At 41.8% G+C, this 13,376-nt stretch overlaps 1 protein-coding gene across 2 annotated transcripts in view; it reads left to right on the top strand.

The window, feature by feature from the left end:
- GPC4 (glypican 4) overlaps nt 1-13,376 on the top strand; it is a 110,724-nt gene that overhangs the window by 66,044 nt on the left and 31,304 nt on the right. For both annotated transcript variants that reach the window (XM_050964412.1, XM_050964413.1), the window contains exon 3: nt 10,694-11,085. In XM_050964412.1, the coding sequence (XP_050820369.1) occupies nt 10,694-11,085 (392 nt within the window). The remainder of the gene's footprint in view (nt 1-10,693; nt 11,086-13,376) is intronic.

Below are 13,376 nucleotides of genomic sequence, written 5' to 3'. Positions count from 1 at the left end.
AAGAGCTCTTCCCCTGTTGGTAAGTGCTAACACATGTTTGAAAATGGGACAGAGAAACAGCTCTCTGCCTTGCCCTCCCTTCCCGACTTCATATTCAGTACATGTGTTAACACTATGTATTCATCACATTCTCAACACTTTTGGCAAAAGGTCATTAAACTACAGTTTTTGTCCCTAGTGGAAATTACAAATGTAGTAGATGCAATAAAGGAAGTGAATGCATATTAGAAGTAATGAGGCTTTTTTTTTGAGGAAGGTGAGAATGTGGCATAGCTGTGGATTGTTTGCTTGAGAGATGAAACCAGAGCTGTGGAGGGTTTGTGTCTTTTCTCCAAATTCCTTTTATCTGTCTGGCTCAAACTCCGCATCGTTATTTCGTTTTGTAGAACCAGCTGCAGGGTGGAGCCTGATCCCCCAAATGCACCTTTTGAGAACAGCACAAAGACATTGTGTGGTTAAAAAATAAAATAATAAAAAACCCTTAGCAGTGAAATAGAACATAAGGGTGACTTTCATGGGAGCAGTTAGGCTAAGAGAGTGCATTTGAAAATCCATGCTTCATCTTAGAGAGAGAGACGCATGCACGCACTCAAAATAAGAGCACAGGTTGTCTATATATATTAAAAAAATGTGGCAATGCTATTCTATACACAGTAGAAAATATAATCATCCATAAAAGCCAGAAAATTAAGGGTTTAGAGATGACATTACATCCTTAATTCATGGTACTTGGTATAGCATGTTAAAAATACACCCTAAGCACTCGGTGCCCAATTGTCTAAAGCATTCATTAATTGTGCCTATAAAAATGGAGTGTATCCACTTTGCATGCTCAAGCCCTATTTTTTTAATGTGCATTGGTTAATTACATGTCTTGCTTGTATTTCTTGAACATGCAAAGAAGGCCAGTTGAAAACATGGCCCTAAAACACACAGTCCATAGTATCTGGTGTATATAAAACTCAGCATGTTCAAAGGTCTTTGCAAATATAAAAGTGCAGTGTGTTGGCTTTTTGTCCTTCTTTGGAGTAACACAAGTTGAACAAAGCACACAACCAATGAATGAACTTGCCTACACCCTCCCCACAGATGCTTATCAGTCCCTCTGTGACCTTGGGCAAGACACTTCACTTTTGGTGCCTCAATTTCCCCTACATAAAATGGAGGTAAGACCTTCCTCAGGTGTGGTGAAATCTAATTTGTTAATGGATTTTAAAGTGATTTGAAATCCTTGCCTGGAAAGTGTGGTTCAAACGCAAGAACTACTCTCTGCCATGCAGAGGTAGGCTCCTGTAACTGAAATAGAAGGTGGTTTCCGTAACAGATTTATTCCTGATGATTAGAACGTTGAAGGCAAAACGTTTGATTTTGTATTGCACTCTTAAGTTCCTAGGCTATAAATGGGGCTTTTTAAGAAGAAGAAAATCCTCTTCTGGGGAACTGGATCTGTCCCATTTAAACTCTCTCACTGGAAGGATGTTAATTCTTCTGTTTTTCTTCTGCTGTTGTATCATACACCAGTCCATTTGAGTGAGCCCTTCTGAGCACTATTTCTCTCTCCTTTGGGTCAATTCTGCAAATCTATTGAGTTAGTCCCCTTGGTGTCAAGGGGATTACTCGTGTGAGGAAATGTGTAAAACTGGACTGCTTGTGTTTTTGGTGCTTGGATTCAGCAATAGGCTTTAACAGGCCTTCGGAAAGGAAAGGATGTTTAAAAGTTAGCAGTAGCTGAAAGTGACAACCACTAAGTATCCATAGCAGAAGATTGGTCCTTAACGTGTACATTTTACCTATCAGCAGCTCTTTCACAGAACCACAGAGCAGTATGTGACTTCCCATGCCAGAAGTGTTGCAATGTGAAGTGGTCTTCAGATGCAGGTTTAGTCTGGATTCTGCCTTGGTCACATAGAAGAGTGATGTGGGGTAATTTGTCAGCCCGAAAGATCATTGAGAGCACAACTTTTTCCCACATGGCTTTAGACAGATAGTAGATCCCACTGCATCATGTTTTCTTTGTAAGTGATTAAATCAAACATAACTTAAAAAAAATATATTCCAGTGTAGCAGGTGGACCCAGAACACACTGCTTAAATAAAATATTGCTTTTATAGGTCATAACTATTCCAAAGCAGTGGATCATCAGAATTTAGAGTATTCTAATTAACAATGACCTGCAAAGGATTTTCCATAAGATGGGGGGTTTCTTTTTTATATTAAGATCCACAAATCCATTATGATGAGTAATTTGGCCTGCTAACAGCTTAGGTGCAGATCCAGAGCTGTCGGTCATTAGAGGTGGGGAATGCCCTTCCTTCTGAAGGTTCCTACCAGTTTTTTTTCTGGCTCCTTTGGCCAGCCCTGGGTGTAGCATGGCAGATCTATGGAGAACAGACCAGGCTGTAGATGTGCTGATTCCCCTAGGGCAGTGGTCCCCAACACGGTGCCAGCGGGGCATCTGTGTGCGCCCGTGTACTGGCCGGAGGACAAGCATCCCCCGAAATGCTGCCGAAAAGCAGTGTCATCAAGAGGCATCACCGCCAAAATGCTGCCAAAAAGCGGCATCACCAAGAGGCGCCGCCGCTGAAATGCTGCTGGTTTTCGGCGGCATTTTAGTGGTGACACCTCTTGATGACGCTACTTCGGTGACACCTCTTGTTGTTGCCGCTTCTCGGTGGCATTTCGGCGGATGCTCGTCCGCCAGCCATGGTCCTCGGTGGCTCGTTGCCCGGCACCCGCCACCCAGAAAAGGTAGGGGACCACTGCCCTAGGGCTATGCATATCGGACAGGCGCTAAACGGGTATCTACGTGCCGCAGTGAAAGGCAGGCTGTGTTCACACTTGTCCCTGCAGTGTGTAGCTATGTGCTGTGATGAAAGGCTCCAGCAGTAGGACGCTTCATGGCTAAAAACGGGAAGGACTGCTTGGATGTGTAGAGTATACATCCTGGAGGTTCAGCTGCATAGGGCACTCGCCTAAGCCGTGCTCCACTGCTCTTTATACCCCTGCTAGCTGGGCATACAGTGTCTGTATCAGTGGTTCTCAACCCCTGGTCTGCTTGCGGCCCAATCACCGCACAGCTGCGGCCCATACAACATCCTCAGAGCCATACAGGTAGTATATATATTTTGTGCATGTGGCCCACGTAACACACAGAGAGGGGCATTTACAGTGGTAAATAGGTCTGTACTCTACGTGGTGCTGTAGATGTAGATGTACCCTAGGTTTGCTTAGTCCTCCTCAGGGGAGGAAGGCCACAGGGCTTAAATCCAGCTGGAGCTGACTGGAGTGGAGCTCTGGTAAATATTTTCTAACTCCCAGGAGCTCTGGCACATCACGGGGCTGAAGCCCCCAGCACTTAATCAGCCTCTGCCACTCCGGCCCCAATCAAGGGGAATGGATTGGGGCTGATTCGTTAGCCCTATGTCCTCCTGGTCATGGGCAGCACCTGCCAGCCTCATTAGCCAGGGCTATAAAGGCTGGGAGCTAGCCAGAGGAAGGGAGTAAGAGAGGCTAGGCACAGAGGGAGGTGGAAGCCTTCTGGTCTGTTGCTGGCCAGGCCTGCGCTTGGGAAAGTTGGCTGCGAAACCTGTATATAGGTGGAAAGTGGTGGCGGGAAAACAACTGTAAATAAAGAACACTGGTGTTGCATCAAGCTGAGGGGTTCCTGACTGATTGGAGAGGGCAACAGAGGCCGAAACCAGAGCAGCCCAGTGTGCACCTCACTAGATTGGGTGAAGTCATTGTTGCTTCCATGGACCCCAAAAGGCAGATCAACAAATAGAATTTATTATACTGGAATATTCCTCCTTTGAACTGATGAGAGTAAGGCAGAGCAAGCTTTTCTCCTGTATTGAGCATCTGCTCAATGGCCTTTAGTTCTAGATTCTGCATACTGGTCATCCAGTTTTAGCCAATGCTGCTTTCTTTGTCTTGGCAGAAGTCTTCTCTATGTCTGTCTTCCATCTTCCTCTGGGCACTAATATTTATATATAATCTACCTTGTTTTGGACGTCCCAATTTTAAGGATAATCGTGTTTCTCACCCTGGAGGCACATCACAATGAAAATCCCATCCCATAGTAACGGATCTAAGAATATGTATCCATGCTTACCTAAAAACTTCCTTTCTTTCATTAATGAGATCCACAGATACTGCCCACCCTGGAGACAAATGGATCATCCAAAAATAGATGTGGAAATTGACGACATCAAAGGAGTTGAGTTGATTGCTTAGGTAGAATTTAGCATGCTCACAGTGGGAGATCCTGTTTTCTCCGTTCCCACTGCCCCAAGTATATTTAACACAATCTGTAATTCAGGAGAGTAGATTTGAAATACCCTGGCAGTGAAAGTTCTCATTTGGAGGGAACTTCAGGAGATGAGGCATTTCCTTCTGCCAGGTCTGGTTCTGCCCCCAAGTTGCAAGTGGGCTGCCATACCCATTGTAATGGATCTGTGGACCTTATTCGTTGAAGAAAGACATTTTCAAATACATGGAGACATTTTCCTTATGGTGTATAAAGGCAGATTTGAAAGGCTGGTTTAAAAACACAATTTATTTTTTACTTCAGAAATGTTAAGTCTTGTCTTCCCTGCTGCTTCAGGATGTCTCTGAGAACTTTTCCCAAATGTTAGTCACTGAAATTAGCATCTATTTAAATTTCTGTGACTAACAAAAATAAACAGAAGCCAGAGTTCTAAACAATCTGTAAATCCATTCTCTTTCTAAACTTTTAGTCTATTGACTTTTGAGATGTCATCATTTCTCTGGTTATCCAGGATTGATGTCTTACTTTTCTAATGGTTTATTTAAAAACAAAAGGATTTTATTTATTTATTTTTTAAAGACGACAGCCTTTTGCCCATCACAAACAAATCCCCGCTGGCCGCCTCCAGCACAGCTGCGGTATGTCAGACAATGTTCGGGTAGCATTATATCAGTGCCTGCTTGGCCGTGATGCTACAGTTCCTTCAAACCAAATACCCTTTCGCTTCACTATCTTATCTTATCTTATCTTATTTAATTTTTAAAGCAGTATTTGCATCAGGAGGGAACAACTAAATTGATTTGTTAGGTAAATTGTGCAGCTAGAAGAATTGAGCCTGAAATAAATCTATAGGTGAGTGTTTTAAAAGCCATAGTGAATATGTGTATAGTGACCAGGACTGCTGTTCATTCATATTTTAGTAGGTTTGCAACAATGGCAGCTCATGACCTTTTTGACAGGTGAGGCACAAATTGCAGAATAGTTATTTCCACCCCTGCCCAATGTTTAATTAAAAAGCTATTACCTTCTTGATAATGAAGTCGCAGCAGGTAGACTTTGAGCTAGAGACCCTACTGCCAGCGCTGCTGCTGCCCAGGCCAGCACGGGATAGAGTATGAATTGGGCCTGGGTCTCGTCGGTGGCTACCGATGCACACTCCAGGGGGCCTGGCAAGCAAGGGAGGGGGCCTGGAAGGCACAGGGCGCAGGCCCCATTCCTGCCACCCGCAGCTTGGGCTTAACTGCTGCAATCCTGCCGTGGCCTCACTGAGCAGGGGTTCCCTCAGCCTCTTCAGTGTGGTCAATTGCCATGGTAACAAGGCAGCATCTTGAGGCACTATTAGCTATACCAGGATTTGAGCCTCATGCAGCATTACGTTCTGCAAACTTTCTGGCACTGTGTTTCGCTACCAGAGGGAGTGAGTTGTAACATTGAAATCAAATCACCATGTGTCCTTAAATCTGTAGACATCCGTTAAATCAAAGAGAACATGCACAATGTCTTTTGTAGCTTCTGGGAATTCGGGGTTGGGCTGGACTTCGCTTGCCTGGGCTAACCTTGGTGTGTGGTGACATTGCGTCTAAAGAACTGTTTCAAAGTAATGTCTTGTCTGCAGTAGGGCTGTAGCGACTGATACAGCTGTGCAGGTGCTAAGCCCTAGTGTAGATGCATTGCACTGATGTAACTTGTTTTCACTAGAACAACTCACCTCTGTTCTGAGCTGCACATGTGTAAGATGCAGTTCACACTAGTGCGGTGCATCTATATTAGATGTTTGCGCTGGTGGAGCTACTCCAGTGGCTAATACCCTATTCCAGAGTGGATCTATGCCCAAGCTGTGCACGCAACAGGACTTGAGGGAGGAGAAGCGGAACTGTAGTGAAGTGGATAAAGAATAAAAAGAGCAGGTTGGAAGTGGTAACTCCCTTAACTGAAAACAGAGTGAAACCCAGCCATCTCTCAAAGCATTGCACAGGGAGACGGCAAACTAGCTCCTGGATTGCTGAGACAGGATGTGGGTTTATTCCGTAAAAAGACTGTTAGAGTAATGTAAGAGTTAGCAATGTAAAATTCTACTCTTCCTCTCCCCTTGAAGCAATGAGTTTGGGTAGAAACAGGGGACGTTGCCGCTTCACTTCTAAAATTCCCACCAATATTGTATTCTCCATTTTTGCCAGTTTATAGGTGGAGAGGGATAAACTCTTTTATTTAATTTACAAAAAAAAAAGAGAGATCCTTTGGGGGGTAGAGAGAGCCCAAGATCTCACTGAATAGCAGACCTTCTGAGAGAGCAGCAAAGAATGATTTGTTGTTCATGAAAAATGTTTGCATTTGACAGCATTTCACAGGAAGTCTGTCAATGTGATAATTTAATGAGTACAGATTGCTTGCACCACAACTGTAAAACATGCGTTTACAATGCTGTAAAATGAGAGAGTAATCCTTTGTATGTAGGTTTTGTTTGAGAACAAGTCAATTTCTAACCCAAACGAAAGGTGGTAATTTATTTTCCCGAGCAAACAGTCAAGATTGAAGAGAGGAACCTGCCATTTCTTTTCTCAGGGTTGCAAGGTTAACTCTAGGTTATGTTGTAGTTTGTTAATCAGTGAATAGCTTGTTTCTACAAGAGGCAGGATTAATATCTAACTAGTCCAGTGTCATCAAAGCTGCTTGTATGAGCCCCAATGCCCTTAAACCAGCTTATGCTGCCCAAATTTCTAATGTGCAACCAGCACTCTAAATATATATGTAACCAGATACTGCAGCATGCCTGGGATTTATTATTTTTGGCTGCAGAGCCCTTTGTTTTTCAGGACTAGCCACTTAATCAGGGATTCACATATCTTAATATATGACATCTGTTGCTTTGATCTTTTTTCTTGTTAATGCCTTTTAATTGTGAGGGACTCCATTAACTTTACATGGGCAACCTAGCATCCCAAGTATCTGTTGAAATTTCAAGGCCATTTTTTTCCAGAGCTGTCATCTTGTTTTAAGGTCACTGAGTATATCCCAAGATGATAATTGTGAGGACTTTTTCGGGAGGTGAAGTAACGTGGCCATGGTCTTGTGCTAGAGACTCAGGCAGCCACTGAGTGATGGGACTGGTTGGTATTTGGAAATTTACTACTTTTAGTGTTGGGATGCTCTCATTTCCTTCCTTTGCCTGTTACTATTTGGAAGATTGCAAATATGTAGACATTTGCTGCTAACTGTGGTGGTGATTCTCATTCTAATGGATATAGCTGGAAACAAAATCTCTCAGGTTCTTCCCCAAGTGGAAATCATTGCCTGTTTCTAGGGAGCCGAACTGCCATATGCCCTGATAAAACAAGACGTGAAAAAATTCTAAAGAAACCTGGTGTCAATTTGGAGTGTGAGAAATAAAATGAGTTTGAGCAGGAGAATAAGTAGGCCAAGTTGGTATGAATTCATCACTTAGGATTTTTTTTTTCTGGCTCAGAACAATCCTCTACATGCTCATTTGATTGACAGTTGGAAACATTTAATGGTTTCTAACAGAAGTGTCATTTCAGAATCAAATCCTTCCCGAAGTATTTCTTGATCAATGTTAGCTATGTGCACAGTTCAAGTGCATTTGAATATACAACCTATCTGGTGTTTTTTTTAAAGGCTCTGAAAAAATCTGAAGGAAAGGAGGAAGTGAGCTTTCAGAATGATTAAGTGAATTAGAAATTAATATAAACCACCAAGCTAATCTCTATAGTATAAACTCAACTGAAAAATCTTCCTAGACAGGAAATGCCAGTCATGGGAATTAAAGTAGAGAGTCCTGCTGATATTGGACAGAGGACATGTCGGGTTTTTGAAATCAATCTCCTCTTTGCTGGATCATTTCTCTTGTACTCCTAAGAGGCTACATTATATACAGCTATGTCAACCACCAAGCCCCATGACTTTGCTAATAAGGAACTCAAAGAATGTTTCAGTTTTCCCAGAAAATGTTCTCTGTGTGTTAGTCTTTGTTTGTATTGGAGCACTTTGAAGACTAAAATTTGAACTTCAACATACTTGATACATTTTAACAGCGTTTAAATTCAAACTGGGCCAAAGATTTTTTTTCTCCTTCTAACAACTTCTGGCTCTAAACATGACTCCTTTGGGGATTAAAACGCAGAGGCGTGTTTTTATTAAAATTATTTATTGAATGTGAGTCACCAAAAAGCATAGGTCAGTATTGCAAATATCTAGTGTCATGTGTTACAGAATAAGTTTCTTTGTGCTTTTTACATACAGTGTTAAGGGAGACTGGTTGAACCACACCCAAGAGTTCCAAAGGTGCCTAAGGCATTGTCTGCACTGGCACTTTATAGCGCTGCAACTTTCTCGCTTGGGGGTGTGAAAAAAACACCCCCCCTGAGCACTGCAAGGTTCAGCGCTGTAAAGTGGCACTGTAGACAGTACACCAGCGCTGGTAGCCACTCCCCTCATGGAGGGCTGTGTGTGTGTGTGTGTGTGTGTGTGGTTTTTAATAGCACTGGGAGAGCTCTGGTGCACGACTAGGCAGCGCTTTAATGTTGCTAGAGAAGACATGCTCTTTGATACTGTTTGAGTTTAGGGCAAAAGTCAGTGCAGCCAGAGTCCATCTTGAAGTTAGGACTCAAACTCATTGTCCCATATTTTGCTATTTTTAGTAGAGATTTGAAGTTCTTTTCATCAGCTTTGCAAACTCCTTCACCCATTTGCTTGGGGTGAATAAAATTATTTTTGGCAGATAAGTAAAATATCACTGAGTCTTCATTATACTCAGTCCCTGTAGTAAGGAGAGGAAAAGTAAATTTTTGACCCCTATCAAATTATCAGACTCCATGTAAAATGCAATATTGTCCCATAATGGCCAAAACCCAATAGATGTTCACCCCCTTCCCCCCGCCCCCCACGTATCCTGTTCAGACCTTGGAGGCAAACAGTTTGCAATGATGTCACTCTTTGATCAGACCTAATAAATACCATGTTTTCCTTTGCTTCGAACTGTCTCGCCACTTATGCAGGAACAGATTTTCTTTTGGGTGGTTGCAATAGCTAAATGTGTAATTAGGCCATGTGCCATATACCATACGATATAATTTGTATATATTTTTATGTAACTCTTAATCAAGTGAAATGAAGGCTTCTACATGCATTCTGAGGTTAGTGTCACCAAGTGTGAGGGGCACCCCTCCACTCAATCCAAGTTAGAGTTGGGAAGAGAACACACACACTGTAAGGCTTACAGCAAATTACAGGTTCTCGGATACTCTGGTGCGGAGCTTGGTATAAAAAAAGAGGAGAATTGAAGCTCTCCAAAGAGTAGATAACGGGTTCAGCAGTACAGGCATCCCAGTACGTCTCACATGCTAAGCAGCATTGGCCTGAACAAGACTTGAATGAGAGGCCTGTACAGAACACCTAGGAAGTGATTATTGTGATTCAGTAGATGACATGCTCTCTTTTCATAGAATCATAGAATGTCAGGGTTGGAAGGGACCTCATAAAGTCATCTAGTCCAACCCCCTGTTCAAAGCAGGACCAATTCCCAGACAGATTTTTATCCCAGTTCCCTAAATGGCCCCTCAGGGATTGAACTCACAACCCTGGGTTTAGCAGGCCAATGCTCAAACTACTGAGCTATCCCTCCCCCAGCAAGTAGATCTATATGCTGCCTAGACACTCTGAACTGTTGGAGAGGCTGGCTTTTGGATGAGATGAAACAAAAGATCCTATCCATTTGTTGCGGTTAAAAATCCCCTGGCACTCTTTGTAAATGTCGAGGGTGTAGCCGTTAACTCTTATGCCAATTCCAACTTGTGTAAATGCATTATTTTTGCATTTCGGTAGCATGTAAAAGCCACAATCAAAATCAGGACCTTAAAGAGCGTACAGCCTCAGAGTCAGCCGGCAGTGAAAGAGCCCCAAATGAATTTAGTTTAAGAGAGCCTTACTTAAAGAATCTCATTATTTTTGCAGCCTAACTTGTGATTTTGTTTTAAACATTTGGGGTTAGCAATACTGAAATGTAAGAACCAGATATTATGGACATCCATTTTAAGTGTGTGTGTGTGTGTGTGTGTGTCCGCTTCATGATGATCCATGTTTCAAAATAACTTTTAAAAAGGAAACTGCAGTCTTTTTCCAGTTTTTTTTCCTCTTGCTATTCAGTTGTGCATAGAAAGGAATTTTAGTCATCCATATCTTAGGATCTGTCCTTTTCATTTATCAGATATGAACAGAAATGAAAAATAAGAACATCTCTAAGGGAGACCTTTCAACACTTAAGTGGTGTTCCAGTAAGAGTTCTTGGCTTTCAATTTCATTTGCGGTTACTGTTGTTGAATTATTGAAGGAAATATTTGAAAAGCTTGTAGAACTGTGAAAATGAGTAACCTGAAATTGTTTATTTTATATTTTCATTTATCTTTTTTCCAGAATTCTTCAAAGAACTGCTTGAAAATGCAGAGAAATCCTTGAATGACATGTTTTTGCGGACATATGGTCGTTTATACATGCAGAACTCTGAACTTTTTAAGGATCTCTTCATAGAGCTGAAGCGCTACTATGTGGGTGGAAACGTAAACCTGGAAGAGATGCTCAATGACTTCTGGGCGCGTCTCCTGGAACGTATGTTTCGATTAGTGAACCCACAGTACCATTTCACCGACGAATACCTCGAATGCGTGAGCAAGTACACAGAGCAGTTGAAGCCATTTGGAGACGTACCGCGGAAACTAAAACTACAAGTGACACGCGCATTTGTGGCTGCCCGCACTTTTGCACAAGGCCTGGCAGTGGCAAGAGATGTCGTTACCAAAGTGTCTGCGGTGAGCTAAGTTTGATACTTACTCTCCTACCAGGGGGAGCCTGGTTGGCAGGTGTTGGAGTGACATTGCTCACAACGGCCCCAGTTCGGCAGAGCACTTAGGCACGAACTTCAGGTTAAGCCCGTGCTTAAATACTTTGCTGGCTCAGGTCCTACATGTCTGAAAATGGAAGGTGGAGGTTGAATGAGTCTGAGTTGAACGGTGTCATATTATAAGGATATTGGCTGCATGGCAGTAGAGTGTCCGTTGCCTGGTAATTCAAATTCAAATAACTGATGATGTTCAGTCAGCTTCTTGTATTTCTTCTGAACTCCTGACTTAGGTTCCATTTAACAGGCACAAGTGGCAATTAAAATGACTAATTGAAACAAAATTATTTGTATAAGATGATTTCCGAATGACCACTCCTTGCATTACTCTGAAGCCTAAAATGTCTGTTGAGTCAGTCTGAAGTGATGGAACCAACTACCAGCATGGCTGAGAACTCTCTTTTGTGTAGTTAGCCTCTGGTTCAGTTGTCACTGGGTTTTGCAGTCTTTTCCAGTTCAATGTTTAACTTTCAGCCATTTTAAGCATTTTTACCTGTGTGACTTCACTGTGTGAAAGTCGGACTTTCACTACTAGCTATTTATATTGTGATAGCACCTAAGAATCCCAGTGGTGGACCAGGACTCCACCATGGTAGATGCTGTGCAAACAATGTATTTGTTACTTCGAACTCCTCAAGTATAGTCTTTGAAGAATTTCTTCAACAATCTCTTATTTGAATATCTTATCTTGTATAAGAATTTTTAAATTAGATTTGTGCATTACTTTCAAATGTTAAATGACTAAAACAGTTCAATGATTGCTTCCATTGCCTTACATAAAACACTTGGAAATGGTTAAAGATGCTTTTTTATTAAATCTGACTTGTTAGAGGAACCTTGTAAGGCGATCGTGTATAGTAACAAATACCAGTGATTTCAAGTTAAATGTAAATGTATTTCCCAGAGACTGGAAAATCTAATATCAACACTTAATCACATAGGGGAATTCTCTTCTCATCTACCTGGTTACAAAGTGTCTGCTAAACCATACTGAAAGCTAGTTAAGCTATAAAGCAAGGTAGACAAGTTTGAATCACGCTACAAGTGACAGAAGTGTTTAAATATCCTGTAGATGTGCTTAAATATCCTCTTGAAATATCCTGTAGATGTGCTTAAAACTGCAAATATAATATTGGAAGCAACACAAATAGTATTCTGTAAGGGAAGTAATCATTCCAATTGCTTTTACTTACAAGGACAATATTAAGATACAGCAACCCTAAAATTTGCTTCTAGACTCTCATTTTTCTTAAGCAAAAACTAAACAACCAAAACTCCCTTAAATATATTCCACCCTTTGATAAACCTGTGTGAGAGAGAGAGAAAGAGAGAGGGAAAAAATGTTAATAAGGGAACATCTTGTTTTCCAAGTTTCAGAGGAAGGATATAAATAAATTACAAGCAGTTTTACTTATTTGGACATCTTGAAAGTGTCTGTCTGTCTTTTTACAACAAGATTAATACTATATAGAAATTTCCCCATGGCTTATACTTTTCTTTCATGGAGTGATACTTCGCTGTACATAACTCTACAATATGTAGACACTTCAGCTGATGATATTCAAGGCCTGTTCAAGGTCTCCCATAACTTCAAATGGAAAGTCCAAGGACTGGATGGCGGGTGGTGGTGTGGGTGGTGGTGGTAGGAGGGAGACTGAGGTTCTTTCTCTACTTCAGGTCAAGGTTAAGGGAACTTGACCAGGTAGGATGGGGGAAGCTTGCAAAGTCTGCTGAGCGTGCTTTGTTGGCCAAGGGCTTAAGTTTCAATTGCTTTCATGCTGGCATCTTTCAGTGTCACTAAATTCACTGTGAATATTATTTAGGTATGCGGGAAATGATGGAGAGCAATTTCCGTGTTCTGTAATGAAGACTATTGGCATTGCATACTTAGACGTCTCACTGGAATTAACCTATGAGCTAACCAGTGTAGTATATCTGGATAAGGAGTTCAGGATCACACCCTGACTTGATTGACAGTAAATGTGTCTGAGTGAGAGATGTTGTTTACCTTTTATATTCTGTCTGATCAGAATTGATTGGAATGTCTTGTGACTCAACACTGTAACCACGGCTACAGTTCCTGCATCTGTTGTGAATCAAACTCATGAACTCGAGGTGGCATCATGAATTTTTGCCTTTGAAGCTCCTTGAGTATAGAATTGCACTGGATTCTAGAATTAATTGCTTAAGTTTACAAGGTTA

This window comes from Gopherus flavomarginatus, chromosome 8 (assembly GCF_025201925.1).
Source record: "Gopherus flavomarginatus isolate rGopFla2 chromosome 8, rGopFla2.mat.asm, whole genome shotgun sequence".
Classification (NCBI taxonomy): domain Eukaryota; kingdom Metazoa; phylum Chordata; order Testudines; family Testudinidae; genus Gopherus; species Gopherus flavomarginatus.
The sequence above is the reverse complement of the archived record's forward strand: the minus strand, read 5'-3'. Positions and strand labels throughout refer to the sequence as shown.